At 44.4% G+C, this 21,059-nt stretch overlaps 2 protein-coding genes across 5 annotated transcripts in view; both read right to left on the bottom strand.

Moving 5' to 3' along the window:
* The window catches only part of CPEB1 (cytoplasmic polyadenylation element binding protein 1), an 88,270-nt gene extending 85,746 nt beyond the window's left edge, over positions 1-2,524 (bottom strand). For both annotated transcript variants that reach the window (XM_060260283.1, XM_060260284.1), the window contains exon 1: positions 2,486-2,524. In XM_060260283.1, the coding sequence (XP_060116266.1) occupies positions 2,486-2,503 (18 nt within the window). In that variant the 5' untranslated portion in view covers positions 2,504-2,524. The remainder of the gene's footprint in view (positions 1-2,485) is intronic.
* A 17,266-nt stretch (positions 2,525-19,790) lies between these two features.
* AP3B2 (adaptor related protein complex 3 subunit beta 2) overlaps positions 19,791-21,059 on the bottom strand; it is an 82,207-nt gene continuing 80,938 nt past the window's right edge. For all 3 annotated transcript variants that reach the window (XM_060260058.1, XM_060260059.1, XM_060260060.1), the window contains one exon: positions 19,791-20,317. In XM_060260058.1, the coding sequence (XP_060116041.1) occupies positions 20,167-20,317 (151 nt within the window). In that variant the 3' untranslated portion in view covers positions 19,791-20,166. The remainder of the gene's footprint in view (positions 20,318-21,059) is intronic.

The following is a 21,059-nucleotide window of genomic DNA, read 5'->3' as shown; positions in this document are numbered from 1 at the left end:
CAGGTGTCCTATCGACTAATGGAGTAATAATTCCAAAACGAGCCTCCCTATAATATGGGCAACTGAAAAACATGTGCTCTACAGATTCAACCTCACTTAGAGGGCATGAGCATAGCCTTTCAGAATAGGGGATTTTATTGTACCTGCCTTGCATAACTGATCCAGATAACTGCTAGGGGCTCATTTACCAGAGGATGATCCAGTTATTGGGGTAGAGAGAGAAGCCTTTCTATGCAGCTCAAGAAACTGGATAGGAACAGAGCAAACTGTGGGGTTTTTGTAAGGCAGATAGTGCAAGGAGGAGGACAACAGAGGAGGGACTGCAGACAGGGCTGCTGCATGGGAGTAGGCAAAGTAGGCAGTCATCTAGGGCACCACCTGGCTTAGGGGACACCACTGGGCACCCCCTCCCTGATGCATGACTCTGGCTCCTGACCACTGTGACCTTGTCCTCTCCCATCACCAAGCTGCCCTCAACAAAGCCAAGCCACCCCCCTCTCCCCAGTGTGTGACTTGGCCTCCCACCTCATCCTATCCTGCCACCCTCCTTCCTTCCTGGCATGGCTGGCAAGCACTTCTCACAATTTTCTTTATAACTTATCACATTTTTTTTAAAAAATTAAAATTAAAAATCAGTAAATTAAAAATGTGAAAAGTTTTACGTTTGGCACACTTCAATGTGCATTCCAGGGGGAGTTAAGCTCTACTGAGTCAGCTGTGAGAGAGCTCCATTTGGGGGCTCCCCACATTTTGTCCCCCCTTTCTCGGCAGCCCTGCCCTGGCCATGCATATTTTGTTAGCTGTCGAATGCAACGTATGCCATGATGAAGTCACAACCAATTCATGGCAACTACATAAAATTCTAATTCCGGATGGCCAAACTGTGGCTTTTCCACACATATTTGTGGTTCTTGAAGCCTCCATCAGCTAGCTTGGAGAAAGCATTTCTCTCTTTAAATCACGTCACCAAGCCAGCTAGCAGCTTGGAACATGCATTTAAAGTTGCTCTCTTTCCACCTCTCACTCTCCCCATCTATTTTCCTTCCTTCATTGATGATAATGGTTTATATCCCACCCTATACTCTGAATCTCAAAGCAGTCACAATCTCCTTTACCTTCCCCCCCCCCCACCGACAACAGACACCCTGTGAGGTAGGTGGGGTTGAGAGAGCTCTCCCAGAAGCTGCCCTTTCAAGGACAACCTCTGCCAGCGCTATCGCTGTCCCAAGGCCATTCCAGAAGCTGCAAGTGGAGGAGTGGGGAATCAAACCCTGTTCTCCCAGATAAGAGTCGGTGCACTTCACTACACCAAACTGGCCTTCCTTCCTTCCTTGTCTTGCAGCTCTCAAACATCTGACATTTATTCTGTGGGAATCTTGCATTAAAGCAAGTTTGGCCACCCCTGGTCTAGCTCATGGGAGTCTTCGAGGCAAAAGATGGCTTGACAGTCCTGACAGTTATAGAAGGCTCGCTTTTGGAAATTAAAAGGGAAAGGCACAGAATAGGGGGCAGAAGCGATGCAAGAGTAAGACACCGAAATCTGGGACGGAAGAGAGAAAAACAGAACGAGGGCAGCGGCAAGCTTTTGTGCACAGGTGCCGGTCCCCTTCATTCATTCGAGAAATGGGCCTCGCCGGCTCCTAAATCACAACTCCAGGCGTGCAAAGACGGAACCCCACAGCAGATGCATTTAAATCCTCTCTCCAGTACGCTGAGAGAGACCCAGGGAGCTCCCTGAGCTTGCAGGCGCCGACGCCGTCTGGGTGCAGAAGAGGCTGTTGTAGACCGCCGTTCAGCCCCCCCCCCCCCAGGGAGATAGACGCCTCTCCGGGGCACGGCTAAACACCCTCCGGGGCCAAGGGGCGGGCCGGCGGGGTGTGAAAAAGGGAGCGCTTTACTTCAAAGCTCTGGAGCGCACGCCTTGCAAATGTATTCCGCTTGCAAAAACTAATCCCTGTATATAGTTTTTGCACGTTCATATAGACATCTTGCAAAACTAGTAGCGTAAATACAAAGCGATACTAGTTTTTTGCAAGCTTATTCTTAATATTGCGCGCGCTCTCTCTCTCTCTCTATATATGTTAAAGCGACACTAGTTTTTGCAAGTTGATTTTTAATACTGCGCTCTCTCGCTCTCTCTCTATATATATATATTATTTAAAGCGATACTAGTTTTTGCATATTTATTTTAATATTTTTCTCTCTATACATATATTTAAAGTGATACTACTTTTTGCAAGTTAAAAAAAAAGTTTAACACCCCCTCCGCAAGAGAGAAAAGGGGCCAGAGACAATACTACACCAAGTCCAGCACAAGCCTGGCCCAGGCGACAGAGGAGAGGCCGCGGGTTCCTTCCCCCTTGGGCAGCGAGGAGGCCTCCCCCGTCCCAAGAGAGCCCGGGCGCCGGCGAGGCTCGACTTGGGGCCCGCGCTCTGCATCGAGGGCAGCGGGAGGGTTTCTCTCCCCGCTCCTTCCCTCCCTCACCTGGGCTGCAAAGGCCATCTCGAGCGAGTCCTGAGGAGATCCCCCGGCGGCGGGCGGGGGGCATTTATACGTCGGCCGGCAGCACGCGTCTTTCGCCTCCCTCCCTCCCGCCTGCGCGCGCGAAGGGGAGATTCAGGGGCCGGGTCGAATGCAGCGCGCCTCCCAAGAAGCGAAAAAAAAGGGGGACAAGTCGGACGTGGTGCTGGCAGAAGCTCGCGACTAGGAGTTCGCCAACGGTCCCTGGCGGGCGCGTGCTTAAAAAAAAAAAGAGGCTGTGTGTTGTCCCCCCGCCCCCCCCGAGCACGTGGTTGAAAGCTGCGTGCTACCTCCGCCCTCTCCCCGAAAAATAAATGCGCAACAAGGCAGCCTGGGTGTGCCCATTCTTCAAATGTGTTTGTTGCGCACTTTCCCCTGCCAAGCGCCTCGCGTTAATGTTCCTTGCCTCCATTTTGTTTTCACAACAACTCTGTTAGGTAGGACAACGCAGGAGTCAAGTGGCACCTTTGAGACCAACCAAGTTTCATTTAGAACGTAAGCTTTTGGGTGCTCTCTAAGCACGCTTCATCAGAGGAGGAATCTGGTATTGTGACTGGAATACATGCAGCCACAATACCTGATTCCCTCGTCTGATGAAGTGTGCTTAGAGAGCACACGAAAGCTTACGTTCTAAATAAAATTTGGTTTGTCTCAAAGGTGCTACTTGACTCCTGCTTTGTTCAACTGCTTCAGACCAACACGGCTGCCCACCTGGATCTACCTGTTAGGTAGGAGTCTGTGAACTCTGGGTTGGGAAATACTTGGAGATCTGGGAGAGGACACCTGGTGATATAGGATGCCCATGAAGCCACCCTCCCAAAGGTGTTTTGTCCGGAGGAAATGATCTCTGCAGTCTAGAAGTTAGTTGCAATTTCAGGACTTCTCCAGGCCCTACTGGAGGCTGGCAACTATATGGTGTGTAGCTCAAGTTCACCCAGGAAGTTTTTGTGGCCCAGTGGGGATTTGAACTTGAATCTTTCAGATCCTCGTCTGGCACTCTATCAACTACTCATTTCTATGATGTTTTCTATTATAGAAAAATAATTTCTATTATACACTCATTATTAGGGTTGCCAAGTCCAAGTCAATAAATATATGGGGACTTTGGGGGGTGGAGCTTGCAGCAAGGTTGTGACAAGTACAATTGAACTCTGAAGGGAGTTCTGGCCATCCATTTAAAGGAACTGTGCACCTTTTAAATGCCCTCCCTCCATTGGAAATAATGAAGGATAGGGCACCTTCTTTGGGGGCTCATAGAATTGGGCCCCCTGGTCCAATCTTTTTGAAATTTGGGGGGTGTTTTGAGGAGAGGCATAGGATGCTATGGTGCAAATTTGGTGCCTCTAACTCAAATAACAGCCCCCCCCTCCAAGCCTCAGATAACCGTGGTTCAATTCTCCATTATACCCTGCAGGGGTGGCCAACGGTAGCTCTCCAGATGTTTTTTTGCCTACAACTCCCATCAGCCCCAGCCATTGGCCATGCTGGCTGGGGCTGATGTGAGTTGTAGGCAAAAAACATCTGGAGAGCTACCGTTGGCCACCCCTGCCCTATGGGAGTTGGTCTCCCTAGGGAATAATGGAGTGCCTAGCAGACATTTCCTCCCCCCTTGCTTTCTGGTACCCTGAAGGGGAGGGAGGGCCTCCAAACTGGGGGATCCTCTGCACCCACCTGGAGATTGGCAACCCTACACATTAGAGCCAGTATGGTGCAGTGGTGGTGAAGAATAGCAGCCTGTAATCTGGAGAGCCAGGTGAGATTCCCAACTCCTCCAAATGAAGCCTGCTGGGTGACCTTGGGCCAGTCACAATTCTCTCTCCCTCTAAACTCAGTCCCACCTGCCTCACAAGGTGCAGGCTGTGGGGAAAGGAAGGGTTGGCAATTATAAGCTGCTTGGAGACAACCTTGAGTAGAGAAAAGCAGAGTATAAAAATCAACCCCTCCTCCCCCCCCCCAATTTTTAATCAAGTTTTTCTCAGGCAGTTTACAATAAATAATGCAAATAAACCCCCTCCTCCACCCAAGCGCTGCACAACGAAGGTAAGGTTTTCAGCTTGCTGTTGCAGGGTGTGGCCAGCTACCTGCTTTCTCTGCCTCACTGACATATTTTTACTTATTTAAAGCTTCCCTTTTCAGGCCTTTGTGATTTTAGTGTTGTTTTTCTTTTTAAGTCTCCTGGAGACATGAGACCTCTCAGACAAATTGCTGCTTATTCCATTTGCAGAGTTCCTCTGAAAACTTAGCAGCAGCTACAGTATGCATGATTGCGTTGCCAGCCTCCAGGTAAGTCCTGGAGATCTCCCACTTTTACAACTGATCTCCAGCTGGCAGAGGTCAGCTCCCCTGGAGAAAAGGGCTGCTCTGAAGGGCAGACTCTATACCATTGTCCCATGCTGAGGCCCCTCCCTTCTCTAAACCCCGTCCTCTCCCAGATCCACCCCCAAAGTCTCCAGACATTTTCCAACCCAGACCTGGCAATCCTACTCCCCCACATACATTTTATGCTCGCAACAACCCTGTGAGGGAAGGAGGGCAGCCACTCAACTTGGCAATTCCTGCTGTTTTCTTGGTTTATCATTTCTTTCACTGAAGGCAGCCAATTTGGTGTAGTGGCTAAGTGCACAGACTCTTATCTGGGAGAACCAGGTTTGATTCCCCACTCTTCCACTTGCAGCTGCTGGAATGGTCTTGGGTCAGCCATAGCTCTCGTAGGAGTTGTCCTTGAAAGGGCAGCTTTTTGGAGAGTTCTCTCAGCCCCACCTACCTCACTGGGTGTTTGTTGTGGGGGAGGAAGGTAAAGGAGATTGTGAGCGGCTCTGAAATTCTGAGATTCAGTGTGGAGGGTGGGATATAAATGCAATATCCTTCTTCTTCTTCTTGAACTGCTGCTAGGATCGTGTCACACTAGCTGGACCGTCAAACCAAAGTTAAAACAGACCATTCTAACAAGCAGTCAATGACCCACTTGTGGGTGGGGAGGGAGTTCTATGCACAGCATAACAGCGTTACTGAATGGGACTTACATCCGAGCAGACTTCCAAGTATGCATATTTAGCAACGCAGCTTCTCTCTTGCCTGCCTTGTAGCATGGCTGTACAGAGATCTAGGGTTGCCATCTCTGGGTCAGGAAATTCTTGGAGATTTGGAGGGGGAGCCTGGGAAGGCTGGTGGTTGAAGAGGGGAGGGGATGCCAAAAAGTTCACCTTCCAAATTAGCCATTTGCTCCAGGGGGACTGATCTCTGTAACCTGGAAATCAGTTGTGATTCCAGGAGATCTCCAGCCACCACCTGGAGATTGGCAACCCTAACTGCCACTGACCATCAGCTGTTAGTCATTTTTCATGCAGTTAATCCCCAACTGTTGTCATGCCTGAAGAAAAGCCAGTTTTGAGGCTGCATTTTATTCAGTGGGGCTACCTTCCAGACAAATAGTTCTTAGAGCACAACCTCAGCAAGAGACGGGCTCTGGCTCAGTGGCAGAGCATCTGCTTGGCATGCAGAAGATTCCTGGTTCAATCCCCAGCAGCTCCAGTTAAAAGACCTGAAGGTTATGTGAACCAGACCTCTCTGCCTCTGACCATGGAGAGATGCTTCCAGCCAATACCGACTTTGATGGACCAAGGGCTTGGTTCCGTATAAGGCAGTTATGAAATGGAGTGTTCAGGTGATGCTGGTTAAGTACGCTGCCTTCCTACTGATTCCTTCACTGTAGTCAATAGGAATTTAGAGTGCGTCTGGTTTGCCTCGCTTATGGTAAGATTGCCAGCGGGCGAGGAAAAAAAAGAATGTCCTGTCCCTTTAAGAGGTTTCACTAATGGCAACGCACAGTGGAACTTTTTCATGGTCTTCAGTCACGTCACCTGGTTTCTGCTGCAGACCTAACTGATATTAAAGTGACGGCTAAAGGAGAAAAATCCAGGTGGGCAGCCATGTTGGTCTGAAGCAAGGGTGGCCAAACTTGCTTAACGTATGAGCCACATATAATAAATGTCAGATGCAGGGGTCATTTTGTAGAAAAATAGGTGGTGGAGCTCATCCAGGAATTGTTATGCAGCTACACATAGTATTCAATGGACAAGAAGGTGGAACTATCAGGAGGAGGTGGAACTCTCAGAAAGGTTCAGGAGCTGCACTCCTATGAGCTCCCACTGAATCTGAGGCCTGGTCAGATGTCGGTAGGTAGGTAGGAAGGAAGGAAGGCAAATAGATGGAGGGACTCCGGAGGGAGAGGTGGAAAGAAAGGAACTTTAACTTTAAATGCATTCTCCACGCCACCAGCTGGCTTGGCTTGGAGACGTGATTTAAAGAGACATGCCTTCTCCAAGTCGGCCAATGAGGCAGCGGGGGCTTCGAGAGCTGCACAATGTGTGTGAAAGAGCCACAGTTTGGCCATCCCTGGTCTGAAACAACAGAATAAAGTTGGCGTTCCAGTGGCACCTTTAGGCTCATACCACAAATAAAACTTTGTTGGGCTCAAAGGTGAGCCATTTAAAAGTTCATCTAGCTGGTTATGTTCACGTTTAGCATGGAGTTGGAATGCTAATAGCCGTCATGGAGCCCTAACGTGTTTTAAAGGGTGCTTAGATTCCTGCATGTTTTTGCAGTTCATACTGGGATTCAGTTATATAAAAAAGAAACTGCAATTCTGAAAACTTACCTGTCCCGCCTCCGCCTGTATAAGGCTTTCCAGTACACGGGAAGGAACCCAGTCAGTCTGAGGACTTGCACCCCACCACCACCACCCCTAGTAAATAGAAGGAGTGTGCAAAGATGTTTCAGGGGGATTTCATGGCTATCTTTTCCACATCCACATTTACATCTTCAGCTTTACACGGTCAAGTGGGAGTCACCTCTTATTGGGTTGATTAATTGACCAGATTCTGCCGTTGTTAGATGTGGCCTTCCAGCTGGCCTTGAAAGAGATGATCTTTGATTTGTAGGAGTGGAATGGTTATTCTTATCTGATATTTACCTTGGTGTCAACTTAGGAAAGGGAAAGAAGGGAGGAGAATAGCAAGCCAATTGCCAGCTAGTGCGCAGGCTGAAGTGATTGCATTGGAGCCTTTGACTTGCAGAATTTTTTTTTTAAATAAACTTTATTACATTTGAGATTAGAATTACACAGACAGCAGTCACTGCACATTAAATTAGCTCACGTAGAGGTACAGGGGTAAAAAGTATCATGCCAACAAAATGCATTTGTAACAAAGAGTGATAACATTTCATGTCCTAGAAAAACAATTTTTATAGCCATCTCTGTTGTTGTGCCCAACCAACTGGTGTAAAGTTTTTGTCTACCCAGTAGTTAAGTAAGGGTCTCCATTTTTCAGTAAAGTTAGTTGGTTTAGGAAATTTATATTTAGGATTTATATAAGCTAATCAATAGGGCTAATACTGGACTCTGTGGATTCCATCTGAAATATTCACCATTATATATTGCCACAGATTGCAATACCCATAGAGACAGGCTAAGTGCTGCTTGGTTTTTCCATTTGGTGGCAATGGACGTTCTGGCAACTACAATCATTGTATCTATTAGATCTTTCTTTCTTGGGGGATACGTTCCTTGAGGCCAATAGTTCAGCACAGGGCTTTTTTTTGTAGAAAAAGCCCAGCAGGAACTAATTTGCATATTAAGCCATATCCAATAAGAGAAGCCAATCAGGCCAATGGTCCATCCAGTCCAACACTCTGTGTCACAGAGTGGCCACAAAAAAACAGGTGCCATCAGGAGGTCCAACAGTGGGCCCCTGACATCACCATTGTTTCATACAGGGCTTTTTTGTAGAAAAAGTCCAGCAGGAACTCATTTGCATATTAGGCCACACCCCCGACACCAAGCCAGCTGGAACTGCGTTCCTGTGCGTTTCTCCTTTTAAAAAGTTCTGGTTCAGCGGTAAGATTTCAGGTCTAAGTGAAATGTCACACCCAGAAATGTATGTGACTGAGACAACCAAACCAGGAAAGTTAAAACTGCGAGGAAGATAAAAGGTTTTGTGAAGAAACATAGAAGAACAAAGAAGTACAGGAACTATGGTCTCTGGAAATTAGACTGTTCAGCATCGCTGCAGACTCTACATTTCTTTTCTCTCTCCCTTCTTATGATTTCTTACTAATTTAATTTTTACTGCAGTGATTGTGCTGGAGATTTTTTTTTTTGTATCAGGCCAGGTGATATTGTTTTAATATTCTTATTATATCGTAAAGAGCTAGGAGGATTTAAAAAAACTTTTTAATTTTTAAAAATTATTATCTTAATTGTTTTAGCTTAGTAATATTGTTGTTTTAGTAATATTAGTATTGTTATGTATTTTAATTATATTTTTATTTATTTTATTTTATTTATATCCCGCCCTACCCCACCGAAGCGGGCTCAGGGCGGCTTACAACACAAGGATTCTAACATAAAATTCAAATTTTAAATATAATAAGAATATACATAATTAGAAAGTTAAAACATTAAAAACATTAAAACAGTGCATCAGTCCGTTCTAAGTAATTCTTAGTAATGTAATCAGTCCATTCTAATACAATTCTAAGTAATGGGGAGCAAAAGAACTAGACCAAATTCAGATTATTGTTGTAATAATAAGGAATTAGATATTAAAAGGAAGCAGAAAACACACACACACACACACACACACACACATATAAAGAGGGGCTTAGTAGTAGGTGAACAGAGTTAAATGAGTTTGATTCTGTAAATGACTGCCATTTCTGTACTAAAAAAGAGGTAACTCAGAAAACAGACATTCTGTAAGTATAATGTTATGCAATACTTGCAGAACAAATAGATCTAACCACCAAGATTGTGGAGAAATTACTTCAAAAATTAAATTGCATGGACACCAAATTACAAGATTTATATAACCTAGTTCAGGGATCCCCAGCCCCTGGGCCATGGAGCAGTACCGGTTCGTGGCCTGTTAGCAACCGGGCCATGAGTTGTATAATTATTTCATTATATATCACAATGTAGTAGTAGTAGTAATAGTAATAATACAACATTGGATTTATATCCTGTGGAAGACAATTTTTACACAGACTGGGATGGCGATGATGGTTTTGGAATTATACAAGCGTGCACTTTATTTCTGTTAGTTTGGTGTGGCAGTTAAGTGTGCTGACTCTAATCTGCGAGAACCGGGTTTGATTTCCCACTTGCTGCTGCTGGAATGGGTCAGCTATAGCTCTCACAGAGTTGTCCTTGAAAGGACAGCTTCTAAGGGAGCTCTCTCAGCCCCGCCCACCTAACAGGGTGTCTGTTGTGGGGGAAGAAGGTAAAGGAGATTGTGAGCAGCTCTGAGACTCTGAGATTTGGAGTGGAGGGTAGGATATAAATCCAATGTTATTACCTCCATATTCAAGATGGGATTTTAAATGTTAGAGACTGATAGTGGTTTATGCTTCAAGACTTCCAGTCTTGTTAATATGTCTGCCTGCTTGTTCAAGTTGAGATAAGGCCCCAAAGGATTTAAATAAATTCTGTTACTTCAATCAGTTGTGGGATTTCTTCAGCTACCTCCATTTTATCATCCTTACTTGGTGTCTGAATATTCTTGGTAATTACTGATTTCACTGTATTCTTACTATATGGATTGAATTGTAGTTAGGGTTACTCTCTAATTTCTACAGAGTTTTCACCAAATTTTCAGCAAAAACTTGCTGAGCTGTGATACCAGATTTTTGCAACCAAAATTTAGCTTTTACTATCTGAGAGGAATTCCTTCTAATTTGAATGATAACAAGGGTCTTTGAAAGTCTATATTTTGCTGGCAGTTTCACCCTGTTGACCAAATCTATATTTGTTCAGGGCACAAACAATGCTGAGACATTGTCTAATTTGTCGGTTTATCATTCTATTCTGGAATGGGGACACAGTTAAAGTAACTTGAAATTGCTGCAAGATCATAGTGACATTTTTATCAATTGTTTGCCCTGTATTAGCCCTATCGACTAGGTCAGTGGTCCCCAGTCTTTTTGGCACTATTCTTGTAGAAGCCAGTGTAATCACACTTGACATTAGGAGTAAAACATTTGCAGCTACCCTTGCTCAAAATATTCCATTAATCTAGCTACATTAACCTAGTAGTCCATAGGGTATAATGGAGAATTTATCCGCAGGTATCTGGGGCTCCAGGGGGCTGTTTTTTGAGATAGAGGCACCAAATTTTCATCATAGCATCCAGTGCCTCTCCCAAAAACACCCTCCAATTTTCAAAAATATTGAACCAGGGGGTCCAATTCTATGAACCCCAAAAGTAGATTCCCCTATCCTTCATTATTTCCATTGGAGGGAAGGCATTTAAAAGGTGCGCAGGCCCTTTAAATGTGATGGTCAGAACTCCCTTTGGAGTTCAGTTACGCTTGTCACAAACTCAGTCCTGGCTCCACCCCCAAAGTCCCAAGATATTTCTTGAATTGGGCTTGGCAAAACTAAGCCTGAAACTCTTATTGGAATTTAAACACTTTGTTGACTTACAGTGCACTTTCCTGGAAGTAAGCCCCATTGAATTAGTAGAATCCAGAGTAGACCTTCTTAGGATTGCTGTCTAAATGATAGAGACAATACATATCTTTATATTGTCTCACGGAATATTGCTGATCGATGTTCAAAGACAAGAAACTCATAATTTTTAGATATTGTTCATAGGGCTGACAATTCTTTTGCAAGAAACCTGATTTACAGATGATTTAGTAGTCTCCAGTTTTCAGATTTAGTTCTAGCTGTGCAAAAGTAATAAAAATGGTAGTGACTCAGTAAGTTTAACTATTTTAATATCTTTATAATATTAGAGCAGACATTATCTGGTTACATTTCTCCCTCTCCTTTTGCCATGGTAGCTCATGTAAAACCTGCAGCTAATACTAAATTGATAATAAATGTTTATAATCCTCTAGGTAAGACTAGAGAAGAGAAAAGGCAAATTTGGTTAGACTTCACAGATGGTCTTTGAGGTTATTGTAAATTATTCAGAAACTTAAATGATAATAGGAGGGGATAATCTGAAAGCTAGACTGAGCCTCTCAAACGATACCCTTCAGAGATCTAGCCCTTGGGATGGCTACCCACTAAATATTGCTACCATTTTGTCTGAACGCAAATCCCATGACTCAAAGATAAATTGTACAGGAATATGTCTTACAAATTCCCTATATGTTCTAGACTTATTTGTTGTTTGTGGCTATACCAAGTTAAATGAGATTGCCGAGTATACTTATATTTTTATATCAGACAGCAGTGTTGTAGATTATTTTATTTTGTCTCATCAACTTATTGTCAGACCATCTTCCTCTTTCTTTAATTATAAAGGTATAATTACCAGCCTCTACAAATGCAGACGTCTTGATATAACCATGACTCTGGTACCCTGAAGCAGCTAGATGGACTGGAGATTTCAAAAAACAAGCTTAGTATTCTTCACGATTCAGCATTTTTAATTAAGAATAAGATATTAGCCTTATTATTTTAATTTTAATTAGTCTTAAGAATAGCCTTAAGAATGAAGAGCTTAGAGAAAGCGTACAATATTATGAGAAGCTAAATGTGGTCCTTCAAAAAGGCTTATTTTGCAAGGTACTGGTAAAAAAGAACCGATTAAAAAAAATCTCTGAATGTGTGATAATCGTAAACAGCTATAATCTATTAAGATTATAGAGATAGAAGATTGAGAGAAATCCCTGAAGAGTTTTATGTGATTAAACATAAATTGAAGGCAGAAATTAAAGGTCATACGAACAAAGATACGAGGGAAAGATGAGAAACTATAATTTGCTGCCAGACAAAACAATTCACACCTCTTTTGGGAGGTTATTTGTGATGGATATGAAACATTTTACCCCCCTCCCGTCAGATTATTATATTACAGCCCTAGAATGGGAACAACACTTTGCTGCTTTATTCTCAACTGCTATACAAGAAGATATATCTGCTACAACTGCAATAATCTTACCAGAGCAGCCACCAGTCTCAAATCTCACATAGAGAAATTATGCATTTGACACAGTTGACTATGATTTGTTGACCCACTGCCTGGCCGATGTGGGGATTCAGGAGACAGCCTTGAAGAAGAGTGTCTCCTTTTTCAAAACTCACTCCTTGGTGTGTGGTGTCCACCAGGGGGCTAGTCTCTCCTCTATGTTATTCAATAAATAGCTGGTGCAGAGTTTGGGGCTGGGTTGTTACCAGCATGCTGATGATGCCCAGCTGCATCTAATGATGGATAGATGCCACCCCAGAAAATCGGGCAAAGGAACTGGAGGCTGCGGTTAGGTGGTTGAAGCAGAACCAGCTGAAATTAAATCCATCAAAGGCAGAGAGCCTGCAGCCAGGGAGAGAAATCTTGGGATCGGGTATCCAACTCCAGACTCTGAATAATTGTCTGACATCAATATCAACAGTGAGGAGTCTGGGTGTGATGCTAAATGCTCCCCCTTCAATGGAGGCCTAGATTACAAATGTGACCAGGCTGGCATTTATTTACCTACACCCAGGGCTTTTTTAATAACAGGAGCTCCTTTACATATTAGGCCACATACCCCTGATGTAGCCAATCCTCCAAGAGCTTACAGTAGGCCCTGGAATAAGAGCTCTGTAAGCTCTTAGAGGATTGGCTACATCAGGGGCGTGTGGCCTCATATGCAAATGAGTTCCTGCTACAAAAAAAGCCCTGCCTACACCCAATTGCCTCTGGCAAGTGGCATCCTTACTATCTCACTGATCCACTCATCCATGCAGTGGACACCTCCAGACTAGATTACTGTAACTCGCTCTACATAGGGCTACCCTTGAGGCTGGCCCAGAAACTTCAACTGATCCAGAATGCAGCTGAGCAGGTCCTTATAGGACCCTATTAGAGCCCATATCCAAACTGTGCTCCTCCAGCTTCACTGGCTCCAGATTGAATACCAGATCAAGTTAAATAAGTTGGTTTTAAAGCCCTTCCAGCACCAACATATCTTTGGGACTACCTCTTCTGGCACATCCCCCAAAGAAAATCATGCTCTCTGAACAACACACTGACGATCCTGGGACCAAGAAGCAGGGCTGGAATTCTAGCAGGAGCTCCTTTGCATATTAGGGCACACACTCCTGCTGTAGCCAATCCTCCAAGAGCTTACAAAAGAGAGCCTTGTAAGCTCTTGGAGGATTGGCTACATCAGGGGTGTGTGGCCTAATAGGCAAAAGAGCTTCTGCTAGAATTCCATCTCTGTCAAGAAATATTTGCCTGGCTTCAACTAGAGCCAGTGTCTTCTTGGCTGTGGCTCCAGCTCGGTGAAATGCGCTTCCAAGTGAGATCCGGGCCCTGCAGGACTTGTTACAGTTCCACAGGACCTGTAAAACGAGATGTACTGCCAAGCATATGGGTGAGGTCAGAAGAATTCCCGCTTATCCAGATTCTCCTGCCTCTCCCTTCTCCTTTTCTGTCCCTGGGACAGAGTTATAGTGTTGTTATATGTCATCTGATTAACTGCAAATGTTTGGAATAAGATAAAATACATACCACAAGTTAGGAAAGGCACAAACAGGTATAAGAAGAGGCCAGCATGGTTAACAAACAAAGTAATGGAAGCTGTAAAAGGTAAGAAGGACTCCTTTAAGCGGTGGAAAACCAGTCCAAGTGAGTCCAACCATTCCAAGTGAGATTAATAAAAGGGAACACAGGCAGTGGCAAATCAAATGCAAGACTGTGATCAGGCAGGCAAAAAGGGACTATGAGGAGCATATTGCAAAAAACATAAAGACCAACAATAAAAATTTCTTCAAATATATTAGAAGTAGGAAACCAGCCAGGGAAGCAGTGGGGCCCTTGGATGACCATGGGGTAAAAGGATTACTGAAGGAGGATGGGGAAATGGCTGAGAAGCTGAATGCATTTTTTGCCTCCGTCTTCACCGTGGAAGATGAGAAGTGTTTGCCCGCCCCAGAACCACTAATATTGGAAGGGGTGTTGAAAGACCTGAGTCAGATTGAGGTGACAAAAGAGGATGTCCTACAACTAATAGACAAATTAAAAATTAATAAGTCACCGGGTCCAGATGGCATACATCCGAGAGTTCTGAAAGAACTCAAAGTTGAACTTGTGGATCTTCTAACAAAAATCTGTAATCTTTCATTGAAATCTGCCTCTGTTCCTGAGGACTGGAAGGTAGCAAATGTCACCCCCATCTTTAAAAAGGGTTCCAGAGGGGATCCAGGAAATTACAGGCCAGTCAGTCTGACTTCAATACCGGGAAAGTTGGTAGAATCCATTATCAAGGACAGAATGAGTAGGCACATTGATGAACACGGGTTATTGAGGAAGACTCAGCATGGGTTCTGTAAGGGAAGATCTTGCCTCACTAACCTGTTACATTTCTTTGAGGGGGTAAACAAACTTGTGGACAAAGGAGACCCGATAGATGTTGTTTACCTTGACTTCCAGAAAGCTTTTGATAAAGTTCCTCATCAAAGACTCCTTAGAAAGCTTGAGAGTCATGGAGTAAAAGGACAGGTCCTCTTGTGGATCAAAAACTGGCTGAGTAATAGGAAGCAGAGAGTGAGTATAAATGGGCAGTCTTCGCAGTGGAGGACGGTAAGCAGTGGGGTGCCGCAGGGCTCGGTACTGGGTCCCATGCTCTTTAATTTGTTCATAAATGATTTAGAGTTGGGAGTGAGCAGTGAAGTGGCCAAATTTGCGGATGACACTAAATTGTTCAGGGTGGTGAGAACCAGAGAGGATTGTGAGGAACTCCAAAGGAATCTGTTGAGGCTGGGTGAGTGGGCGTCAACGTGGCAGATGCGGTTCAATGTGGCCAAGTGCAAAGTAATGCACATTGGGGCCAAGAATCCCAGCTACAAATACAAGTTGATGGGGTGTGAACTGGCAGAGACTGACCAAGAGAGAGATCTTGGGGTCGTGGTAGATAATTCATTGAAAATGTCAAGACAGTGTGCGTTTGCAATAAAAAAGGCCAATGCCATGCTGGGAATTATTAGGAAGGGAATTGAAAACAAATCAGCCAGTATCATAATGCCCCTGTATAAATCGATGGTGCGGTCTCATTTGGAGTACTGTGTGCAGTTCTGGTCGCCGCACCTCAAAAAGGATATTATAGCATTGGAGAAAGTTCAGAAAAGGGCAACTAGAATGATTAAAGGGCTGGAACACCTTCCCTATGAAGAAAGGTTGAAACGCTTAGGGCTCTTTAGCTTGGAGAAACGTCGACTGAGGGGTGACATGATAGAGGTTTACAAGATAATGCATGGGATGGAGAAAGTAGAGAAAGAAGTACTTTTCTCCCTTTCTCACAATACGAGAACTCGTGGGCATTCGATGAAATTGCTGAGCAGACAGGTTAAAACGGATAAAAGGAAGTACTTCTTCACCCAAAGGGTGATTAACATGTGGAATTCACTGCCACAGGAGGTGGTGGCGGCCACAAGCATGGCCACCTTCAAGAGGGGGTTAGATAAAAATATGGAGCAGAGGTCCATCAGTGGCTATTAGCCACAGTGTGTATGTGTGTGTGTGTGTATATATATATATATATATATATATATATATATATATATATATATATATATATATTTGGCCGCTGTGTGACACAGAATGTTGGACTGGATGGGCCATTGGCCTGATCTAACATGGCTTCTCTTATGTTCTTATGAATTGTTTTAAACTGGTTTTATTTATATTTTAACTTTATTACATGTTGTGATTTGCTCTAAGCCCTACGATAGTGGGGGAGAGTGGGATACAAATAGAAGAAATAAATAAGTTAAACATTACTAAAGCTTGTGGAGGTGATTATATACCTGTTGAACTGTTAATAGTTCTTAAAAGATAGATGGATACCATCGTACATGTTACTCACCTTGATAAATTCTTCCTGATGTAACTGAGAGCAAGTTTGGTCTAGTAGTTAAGTGCGCAGACTCTTATCTGAGAGAACCGGGTTTGATTCCCCACTCCTCCAGTTGCACCTGCTGGAATGGCCTTGGGTTAGCCATGGCTCTCGCAGAGCTGTTTTGGAAAGGGCAGCTCTGTCAGAGCTCTCTCAGTCCCACCTACCTCACAGGGTGTCTGTTGAGGGAGGGAGGTAAAGGAGACTGTGACCACTCTGAGATTCAGAGTATAGGGCGGGATATAAATCCAATACCATTCCCTCCTCCTCCTGGAATAATGCTGGTAAACTTGGAGAAAATCTATTGTCATTCCCATGTACAAAAGAGGTCCCAAAGAGGGGAGGGCGGGATATAAGTGGAATAAGATAAATAAATAAATAAGGATAATCCCAGTAGTTATAGACCCATAAATCTGTTGTCAGTTATAGGGAAGCTTTATGTATTATATCTACTTTGGCTCCTATCAGACTGGGCTGAATCTTTATCAATAATAAATCGAGATATAATAATACATCAAGAGCAATCAGGATTCAGAAAGCAGGTCAACTATTGAAAACCCTTCTTGTACATAAGTATGTAAAAAGCCATGGCAATTGTTCTCTGTGCGTCCTTTATTGATGTCCAGGCTGCATTTGACAAGAAATGCATAATGGTGGTCTAAACTCCAAAGATATAACTTGAAAAATCTTGAGATTTCTTGGTTAAATTTTATACGTTGTTACCCATTCTTGGGGACAGTGGGTTATAACTGTTGTTAGCTGCCCTGAGCCCATTAGGGGAGGGCAGGATATAAATTTGATAATAAATAAACAAAATACAGAGCTCAATCTTTTATGTTTGCTCCTGTCACTCCATCATAGCATGACAATGCAAGTACACTGTAATCAACCTTACTGCAAGACTCTCCTACCAGCTGCTAGCGGACATCCTTTTTAATAGAACCTGCCGGGAACTGAACTTGGAACTTTCTGCATTCCAATTTGCAAGGGTTCCCCTCAAATCCTTATTAAAATGTAGGAATACTCTATCTCTTGTATCCAGGGCTTTTTCTTTTCGTAGAATAAGCCCAGCAGGAACTCATTTGCATATTGGGCCACACCCCCTGATGTCGCCGTTGTTGCACGTAGGGCTTTCTTATAGAAAAAGCTCAGCAGGAACGCATTGGCATATTAGGCCACACCCCCTGACACCAAGCCAACCAGAGCTGCGTTCCTGTGTGTTCCTGCTCAAAAAAAGCCCCGCCTGTATCCAAGCATTGCTTCCAATGTACAGTTTGTCTTTCACTGTGCAGCGATGCTGACCTTTGTTAAATATCCCACTTTTAAAATCTTTAGATTAATAAATGCTGCATTTGCTAACTGGTGTGATTTGGGCCAAATTTCAGCTTTCTAGTGGAGTGACAATTTTGGGATGCATCACCTTTCTACCACAGTGTGAGGAAAAGATGCTCAAGAGCTTCCCTTTTCAAACTTGTTTGGGAAGTCAAGGTATCTTGAGTTATGTATGTAGGAAATCTCACGTTCCTTGCCTTATTCTCCCTGTCCTGCTTCTCAGTGACTTGCAAAAGTTACATTTTCAAATTTGCTAGAAATTTAAGAGCCTTGAATGGCACACATACCAAAATTCAGGGTTGGGTTGCTGGGGCAGAACTGTCACAATGCAATGCCCATAATACACAGAATCCCACAGCTGTTTGTACAAAATATTTCCATTTCTATGATGCCAGTCAAGGGGGGCTACCAGGGGATCCCCCCAGATATTGTTCATCCACACCCTCTTCACATCCAGATCTGCTTTAATTTCAACACAGTTACCGTATCATCCTCGTCCAAGCCTTTGGGGCTATTTGAGAATGCTCTTTTTCTAGTTATCAGATTAGATATTTGTTGTCCTAAACAATGCTTCTTCTAAGCTGTGGAGTCATGTGAGCAAAAATTCTACCGGCATTAAAGTTGTGACCTGCTGCATGACTTAGTTTGCTCTGGGGCAAGTTTCAATAAAGACAAAAATGGGTGAAGACAAAAATGTGTGAGCCAGGGGCTAAAAAACTGAGCTAGCTCACCCCAACTCAGCTTAGAGGGAACACTGGTCCTAAATGATTTTAGAACCAAGCTTCTTTGAAGTCAGTTATAGTCTTGGATGACTGGGCAACTTTGTTTGCTGGCACTGCTACAGAAACTGTTCTATTCTTTGCCAGCCTTGTTCTTTCGAGAAGGTCCCTGGGGACAGGAGTACTTACGGTTCATTGCTGCTGGCTTCCTCCGTGGGTCAGTAAGTACTCACTTTACGAGTCCTTTAAGACCAACTTTCCTTGCTTTGTCTTGTCCCAGTTTCTCTTTTCTCATGCAGTCAGCATTATGCCTATGGGAGCTGGCAGATGATTGAGTTTCTCAGCCCCTTGGCCCCAAACGGATTTGATAAAAGTGGAATTCTGCCTAGGAGGGTACCTGTCACTCACTAGGAAAACAGGCAGAAAATCTCAGAAAAGAGAGCCAGTTGGTGTAGTGATTAGGACCGCGGACTCTAATCTGGGAGAAGGGTTTGATTCATCACTCCTCCACATGCAGCTGCTGGTGTGATCTTGCGTCAGTCACAAGTTCTAGCAGAGCTGTTCTCTCAAGAGCAGTTCTCAAAAGAGCTCTCTCAGCTCAGCCTTGGGACTCTTTAGAAACGCTTGGGACTCTTTAGCTTGGAGAAACGTCGACTGCGGGATGACATGATAGAGGTTTACAAGATAATGCATGGGATGGAGAAAGTAGAGAAAGAAGTACTGGCAGAGAGGAGGCCATCATTGAGAGGCCTTCTTGCTGCGACTCCACTTTGAGCATCTCCCTGCTACTGCAAAGTCTAGCGCAGGGGTAGCCAAACTTGCTTAACATAAGAGCCACGCAGAATAAACGTCAGATGTTTGAGAGCTACAAGATGTGAACAGGAAGGAAGGGAGGGAGGGGAGGGAGGTGGAAAGAAAGCAACTTTAAATGCATTCTCCAAGCCACCAGCTGGCTTGGCTTGGCGAAATGATTCAAAGAGACAAATGCCTTCTCCAATCTGTCCAACAGGGCGGTGGGGGCTTTGAGAACCACCCAATATGTGTGAAAGAGCCCCATGAGGCTCCTGGCCCACAGTTTGGCCACCCCCGTTATATGCCAATGGTGCATTCTTCAAGATACCAGCTGGCAGCTTCGACTGACATTTCATGGCTTGCATCCTCCTGTCGCCTTGCCCTTGTGACCTACAGTGGATGGAGAGATACTGACACAGTGGGGGAGGCTGCGGCGGAAAAGGGGGGGGGAGGGAAACAAAAAAAAAGCTTGCTCCAAACTCCCCTCCCAGCTTTTGCCTTGATTACTCCATACAGAAGAGCCAGCGCGCGAGAGCCAGTTGCGGGGAGAAGTTTATTGAAACGTCTCTGTCCATAATAAATACAGTCACGAAACAGACTAGAGGAGCAGAGGGGACTCCCCCTGCTCAGCAAAGGTACCAGAATCATGAGAATCTTCAGCATCCCCCCCTCCCCCAAACCCTTCTATTTGCTGCTGTGCTAATTCCCATTATCCATCCCAGGGGCTGCCCCCCACGACCTATGGGTGAATTATTCCCTGTTCCCCTCCATTAGACTCTACCTGTACTTTACACGGGGACGTAACAATACAGCAGGGCAAGCCAGGTGCAAGAATCAAGGGCACGTCTGGGGACAGAAAAGGAAGGAGGGCTGGATGTTGGACGTGGCCATGGCTCAAGAGAGAAGCCAGCTGGGTCACTGCGTCAAGGAGTGGATGAGGTCCTTCACCAGCATGGTGCCTATCAGCATCTTCTCGCTGTTGATGGTCAAGTGCGCCACGTTTCCTGCCTTCTTCTCCAGGGTGATGAGGATGAGGCTTCCGCTGCTAACCGTCTTAGCGGCAAATCTATACAGAGATTAAAAAGTCACAGATGCAATTAGCATCTTCCAAGTTCTCCCAGACCCAGCATCTTTAAAGCATCTTTACATCCCTTATCCTGTGCCCAAACTGATTTCTAGCTGGGAAAAGCAAAATGTCAGCATGGCTTAACACCCAAGAGGATAAGTAGTAACTTTCCCATTTTCCCCAGCCTGGTTCCATATTCATTTCTAATAAGGATTGCAACATGATTGTATTCAGCAGGCAGACCAAGTTCTCCCAGACCCATCATCTAAAGCATCTTTGCATCCTTTATCCTGCACCCAAATTGATTTCTGGCTGGGAAAAGCAAAATGCCAGCATGGCTTAACCTCCAAGATTAGTAGTTACATTCCCATTTTCTCAGCCTGGTTCCATATTCATTTCCAGTAAGGAAAAGCAAAAAGGTCAATGTGGCTTAACACCAGGATTTCTCAGCACTAGTTACCAGTTCCAAAATAAAGGACATGCTCAATATGCAGTTTTTGAAACATCAGGAATTGAGATGCCGTAGTTTTCCCAAGTCATAGAATAAAAGGAAACGGAGCCAATGAAGTAGCCTGGAGATTTAACTCAGCATATCTGCAGCCCGTAAGAGTCACAAGCTCTGGCTGTCTGAAGCAGGAACTGCATGGATATTCCAACACAACCTAGAAGTAAACTGGGGATCTGTGCATCTCTCTCTGAATCTCAGTCAAGGAGATTCAGGAGGGCTTATCCATTAGCAGAG

Source organism: Heteronotia binoei, chromosome 19 (assembly GCF_032191835.1).
Source record: "Heteronotia binoei isolate CCM8104 ecotype False Entrance Well chromosome 19, APGP_CSIRO_Hbin_v1, whole genome shotgun sequence".
NCBI lineage: Eukaryota > Metazoa > Chordata > Lepidosauria > Squamata > Gekkonidae > Heteronotia > Heteronotia binoei.
Note: the sequence above shows the minus strand (reverse complement) of the source record. Positions and strands in the feature narration are given on the sequence as shown.